Genomic DNA, 6617 nt, shown 5'->3' with positions numbered 1-6617 from the left:
GGCGGCCGAGTCGCGCGCGATGGCTGCGACGACGTGGTCCTGCGTGGAGAAGATGGTGCGTGGAGAAGATGTTGCAGGAGCACCGGGCGGACCTCGGCGCCGAGCGCGGTGAGGGTCTCGATGAGGACGGCGGTCTGGATGGAGCCCGAGATCCGGGAGCGGGGAGCCCTTGAAGGGCTGCGCGGGGCCGAACTCGGCGTGGCTGGCCATGAGGCCGGGCATCTCGACCTCAGCGAGGCTGAGCTCGAGGCAGGCGAAGTTGGCCTGGGAGAGATGCTTGATCTTGTAGTCCCGCCCCGACGAGATCTCCACTGAGAGCGCCATCGCCATGGCTGGGAAGGGGTTGGTAGCTCCACCACATCTGCAGGACATGCGGGCTCGTAAGTGGGCCGTTTGATTCGCCGCTTAATCCAACTTAATTAGTCTTATCTACTGCGGGCGTCCGCGCACGGTTATTTGAGGAGCGGGCTGTGGGCCGCCGCAGACAGCCCACGTCCGTTTGCACCCTGAAGTATGTCCCCATTCCAGCATACTTGTACTTAAGAGGAGGCTAGACTTATCTTTTTGATAAAGAAAATATATAGTATTATTATCGAGAGATACGGAGGATAGACTTATTGCAAGCGCATCTCACTTGATCGTGAGATGTAGAGATAGATGGAGTGCCTCGTCGCGTTCGCGTATCAATCAGTACGGAAGGATTCCCAAGGCCCTGCCGTACTCGACGACATCATCATCGTATATCTCGTCGAGGGTCTTGTACTTGTACTCGAACCCTTCTGCGACAAGCTTCGCCGACGACATGCGCACTCTCGGCTTCTCGGGGGAACCACTGAACCGGTCGGTCCTGTCTTTGTACTGCGGGTACTTGACGGACAGGAAGCTGGTGAGCACGCCGGCGGTGGTGCTGAGGCTGCAGCAGATGTACCGCCCAGCCGCCGGCGCCTCCTTCTCGGCGAGGAACACCTCGGCGCGGCAGAGGTCGTCGACGTGGACCAACGAGATCGAGCCGGACACCGTCTCGATTTGCTGCAGGATGCGGATCTTGGCTTCGTCGCCTGAAATCATTTCGTCACACACACGCTGCTCATCGCTGAAGGTTCAGATTGTTTTATCACTGCATATTAAATTTGTTTCAGGGCTCACCGGATAGCGGGGAGAGGACGTCGGGGACGCTGGTGTGGACCTTCACCGCCGGCGCCGCGCCCACCACGACGACGGGGCACACGGTGACCAGGCTGATGCCGCTCTCCTGCGCGAACGCGCTCGCCGCCTTCTCCAGAAGCACCTTCGACACAGGGTACGCCTGCAAACGTACTCAAAATCGTGTCATGGTTTTATCCACGCGGAGATAATCGGCTGATTGTGCGTACCCAGTGACCGGTCGCTTTGGCTCTGAGGAAGTCGACATCGGACCAGGACTCCTCGTCCAGGACATGGCCGTCGCCTTGCAGCAGAGGACGGGCGGAGACGGACGCCACCGACGATGTCAGGACAACGCGCTTCACCGTCCCTGCCCTCACGCACGACCTCATCACGTTCAGAGTTCCTCCGACGGCAGGCTCCACCATGTCTTTCTGCCATTACCAAACGAGTTAGAAACAGTTTGCGATTGTGAGTGCAAGTGTCTGTACTCCGTAGTTGGTGCCTCCACGGCCTGAGAGTGGGTGACACTGTGACAGCCTGAAGAATGCGTGCTAAGTACTAGACGAAGGAAGAAATAATTCACACCGACGACAGTCTGACAGTGGTGTTACAACTTATTGACTCCGACGACAGCCACCAGAGTCCGACAGTGAGTGACAGATAATTGACTCCGACGACAGTCTGACAGTGGCGTGACGGCTGATCTTTACCTCGGGGTTCTCTGTTTTGAGGTTCACCGGAGCGGCGACGAGGAAGACGTAGTCGCAGCCGGCCACGGCGTCGTCGAAGCTGCCCTCTTCTTGCAGGTCGGCGCGGAACACCTCCAAGGGGCCCAGCGCTTGCAGATCCTTGAGGTGGGAGTTCTTCTCCATGTCATCTGAAATCAAAAATTCAGACCAGAACGCCTTTATCAATTTCTGTTTCAGAGGCCAACAAAATTCCAATAAATTCTCACTGCAGCAGCTGCTAGAGATCGAGCACATACATATTTCCTTCCCTGTGGCGAAAGGAACAGCCGAAGTCACACTGGACTGAAGAGTGGTCGATCTAACCTGGGTTTCTGACGGTCGTCTTCACGGCGTATCCCTTCTCCAGCAGCATCTTCACGAGCGCCGACGCGATGTACCCGTTCCCTCCGGTGACGCACGCCGTCTTCCTCCTGCTCCCATCACCTGCGGCCGCCATCGTATCGCCCGTCGGTGGGTTCCTGCCCGCGCGAGCTAAAGTGTCGTTCGCACTGCACGCACTAGGATAATTTTATTCGGAAAGCTAACTGACCACGATTATTCGGAAGTACTACTTATAACTAATGGTTCTCATTTATTTGTGTACACCGGAGATATTTTGTACTAATATATACTAGTACCCAGCATTAAAATGCGACATTAAACCTATTTTGGCGCTGTGTTCAACCTACTCCACGTCTCAACAAATAGTCCTACCTACCTGTTGGACCGATTGCCTCGTGACTCACTGAGTAGTCAATTGCTGATAGAGATTTCCCCTTTTCTTTTGTCTGTTTTTTTGTGAAGTGGTTTATGATACCTTCCATTCCATAAACAGTAGATGCGTCACATGTAAGGTTGGTCTAAAAAGAGTGCTTCCATGAGCAGGGGTACAGAACATAGTGTTCAATACGATGCAGACATTGAATCCTTGAGGAATATAACATTGAAATACTGAAACCCAACGCTGAATCTAGGAAAATATGTCGATGGGGGCTACTCTATCTAGAGCTATGATACAAAATGTTCCAGAAAATGATAAGAATCCATCGTGCTTAACTTTCATTTCCATCTTTTTTTGCCCAATTGCAGTCCATGGTTCCCTAGATGTCCATGCATCAATCTGTCTGTTGCTCTGCTTTTCACCACAAGCCAATCGACTACCTAGAAATATTAGCAGAAAGCATTGCAAATGTAAACTTTGTTCCTTACGGATGGCTTGATTACGGGGGAATTAGAGAACCACTTAGACTTCAGCAATAAGAGAACTGATTCATCCTCCGGCAGCTACCTCCAATCAACTCCTCAGTCGCCAATCATCGGCTGCCGCTAGACAGTTGAGAGGCCGAAAGATGGGAGGAGAAAATTAGATTCCTGATGGTGGTGCCATGAAACCTTCAGGCGGCTGTTATGGGGATCTCTGAAGGGTCCCGCACGGCAAATCCTATATGTCGACCAGGTCGACGGGTACCGCATGCGGGCCTAGTTAGGCGCTATGATGGTTTTTCTATTTCCTTTCAATCATGTTTCGTTTTCTTTTCTTTTCTGTTCGTTCTTCATGTAAGATTAAAAAATCTTAAAATTCAAAAAAATGCTTAAATTTGTAAAATATGTAAAAAAAATCAAGAAATCAAATGAATGTTTAATTTGGACAATGTTCAAGTTTGAAAAATGATCAAATTTTTAAAATGCATAGGTTTACGAAAAATTGACTGCGGGCCAAAATGAGTGGGAGACATGGTTTTTTTGGCTATTCAAAGAACAAAAGAATAGAAATTGAGCAGGCCCCGCTTAGCTTAACGTGGGTTTGTCCATGGCGACTCGGCACCAATTGCTAGTAGCTACGATATGATCTAGATATCTCTCTGTTACAAGTTTAGTTCTCAAATTTTGTAGGAAGCAAGAAAGGGATCTGGTGAATTAAAGCCAAGGATGGGAGGGAGAGAAGCCGCCACTAGTTTGTTTGTCCTCTTGGATGCCTTGATCTGTCGACAAATGCTGGCTTTAGTAGCGAAACCCTAGCACCTATATTTGGGCTAAGCCATTATGGGTTGCACACTGGTAGAAAAAACGGCTTCGGTCGCGGTTCGCAACTGCCATTGGTCGCGGTTGCGCAACCGCGACCAAGCAAGCGCGACTAAAGCCCCCCCCCCCTAGTCGCGGTTCCTTACGAACCGCGACTAAAGGCGCCTCCACGTGGCCGCCAAAAGTCCTTCGGGGCGGAGGACCTTTAGTCGCGGTTCTCCTGGCCAACCGCGACTAAAGGCCGCCGCAGGTTTAGGGTTTTAGCACCCCCTCTAAACCTAGTTTCTTTTTAATTTGTATTGTTTTATTTTCTTTTGTGTTTTATTTTAATTTTGAAGGAGTTTCACATATTCTACAGTACTACATACATAGAACCAAAAAGAATTCAAGAGGAATATACAATATATATTCAATATCGGATGACCATATACAATTTTGAACAAGTTTCCATACATAATTTAGTGCATATAAAGTTCTACGTCCTCTACATAGTGTTCTCCTCTAGGATCGATGACTTCCCTCGCGAACCATCCAGCTAGTTCCTCTTGAAGTGGTCGGAAGCGAGCTTCGGACTAAGCGTCGTCCGGAGGTTATTCCTCTTGATGTTGTTCTCGGACGGCTGCCGCTCGGTGGTGTATCTCCGGATCCTCTCACAAACATAGTATCCACATAGATTGGTCCCCGGTGGCTGAATATCCCTAGTCGCAGTCTTTGCCCTTTTAAATTGTAGCTCTTTTTGAATTCACCGACCTTTTGATCTACGAACCGTCTCCAAACCCTACGAGGCAAAGAAAATTAAATGAACAAGAGAGTTATTAATTAGTTACTTGATATTAGGAAATGATGAACGAAATAGGCCGATCGATATAGAGCGCAAACGAATGAAAGTAATTACTTTTGCATCATTTTTCTCATGTCGGCCCAATGCTTCGGATCCATATTCAGAGAGTCGTGGACGAGAACTGTGGAGTTCTGAATTTGAATTACTAGCGAGAATCCGAGTGGAACCCGCGGACACGATACATGCACAGTCATGCATAACTCATCGATTAGCCACATACCATGCATGGAGTAAACAAAAGAGAATGTGCTCAAGACAGTAAACACTCACCCAAAATGGTAAGGAAATAGAATATCACTTTTGAGTTCCTGTTTTATAAGAAACCGCCACAGGTCATCCTCCACGTCGGCGGGGTGGTGTTCTAACACATATGAATTAACGATTTGTGGGTCAATGAACCCAACATCATGGGTGCGCCTTATTCGCATTTCCCGCTTCTTCATTCTGCATAATAGCGTACACAACAAGATAGTTAGGACAATATATATATTTATAGTGCGAGCAATGAATGAGATGGGGTAGAAATTAATAAATCACTTACAGAACATAGCAACTGATGATAGATTTGTCGAGGTCGCGCAGATTGAACAGCTGGAACAATTCACTCCGATGAATTGTTATATAGTAATGTTTGAAGTGATGCTCATGTCTAACTTCCGCATAAATATATTCTCTGGCGTTTTTAAGTTTTATGTAACCCTTGTACCAATTTAGTAGACCTTTCATTTGTCGAGGTAGATCCTCTTCCTGCGCAGGCTCGACGAGAGGACCATTCGGCACATATGTAAATACTACGTCCTTCATTGGCGCCTCATCAAGGCCTAACAGTGCACGAAGAGTCAGACCTAAGTTGGTCGCTTGTTCTGTGGCACTCGCTACAGTCAATCCCGCAGCTGCCGCAGCTGCTATGATATCGGGGGCATCCGGACCGGCGGCTTTCACTATGAGCGGGGCGATCGATTGTTTACTTTGTTCCCCGAGCTGGGCAACTTGTTTCCCCCCATTTTTGCTTTGTAATTCTTTCTCGGCCTCCTCCTGCTTCTCCGCCAACTCTTGTTTCCTCTTGACCGCGAGTGCTTGAATACGAAGTTCACGTTCATAGTCGTCAGGCATATTCTTCGCGGCTTGGGACGGTGTGTTCAAAAATGACTTAGCCCAGCTCTTTTCCTTCTCAGAAAATACTTGCTTGGGCTCGGGCTCTCTTTTCTTCTTGCAGTCCGCCTTCCATTTCTCATAATCAGCAGACGCGTGTGCGTCGACTTCCTCGGCAATACGTTCCCAAGGCCTTGTGGGGAGAGGCTTCAGTGATGGCTCTGGTATCTTTGTGGTTGCAGGTACATAAGGCTCCGGGTTAATAACCCAAGACTGCCTCTGCTTCTTCGCCGGAGGTGGATTGGGGGGCGACGTCTGATCACCCGCCGGACGAGGACTGGGGGGCGGCGTCTGCTTACCCGCCGGAGGTGAATTGGGGGGCGGCGTCGGCTGACGTGAAGGAGGTGTACTAGGTGAACCACCACCGCCGCCGCCGCCGCCACCACCACCGGAGGGGGGTGGACTTGTTCGCCTTGGCGCCTCGTCTGGAAACTTGATAAACTTCTTTTTCCAGAGAATAAACTGGCGCTTGACACCTCCAAGTCTTCTCTCCCCTTCGGGTGTAGCAATGTCAATCTCCAGGTCCTCAAACCCTGGGACTATTTCCTCCACCGTGACACGAGCATAGCCATCTGGAATGGGGTTGTTGTGGTGGAGTGTGATGTCTACGGGTGCTTCTATTCTTGTAGACAGTGTTGGGCCTCCAAGAGCAGAGGTTTGTAGAACAGCAGCAAGTTTCCCTTAAGTGGATTACCCAAGGTTTATCGAACTCGGGGAGGAAGAGGTCA

At 49.7% G+C, this 6617-nt stretch overlaps 1 protein-coding gene across 1 annotated transcript; it reads right to left on the bottom strand.

Moving 5' to 3' along the window:
• Positions 1-516: 516 nt before the first annotated feature.
• LOC124675465 (anthocyanidin reductase ((2S)-flavan-3-ol-forming)-like) lies at positions 517-2380 on the bottom strand. The gene is made up of 5 exons (XM_047211541.1): positions 2199-2380; positions 1857-2023; positions 1374-1577; positions 1147-1306; positions 517-1058 (listed from the first exon to the last, which is right to left on the bottom strand). Exons 1-5 carry the CDS (start codon positions 2329-2331, stop codon positions 688-690), a joined length of 1035 nt encoding a protein of 344 aa, XP_047067497.1. The 5' UTR covers positions 2332-2380; the 3' UTR covers positions 517-687.
• Between the last annotated feature and the right edge of the window lie 4237 nt (positions 2381-6617).

The sequence above is a fragment of the Lolium rigidum genome, chromosome 7 (assembly GCF_022539505.1).
Source record: "Lolium rigidum isolate FL_2022 chromosome 7, APGP_CSIRO_Lrig_0.1, whole genome shotgun sequence".
NCBI classification, from domain to species: domain Eukaryota; kingdom Viridiplantae; phylum Streptophyta; class Magnoliopsida; order Poales; family Poaceae; genus Lolium; species Lolium rigidum.
The sequence above is the reverse complement of the archived record's forward strand: the minus strand, read 5'-3'. Positions and strand labels throughout refer to the sequence as shown.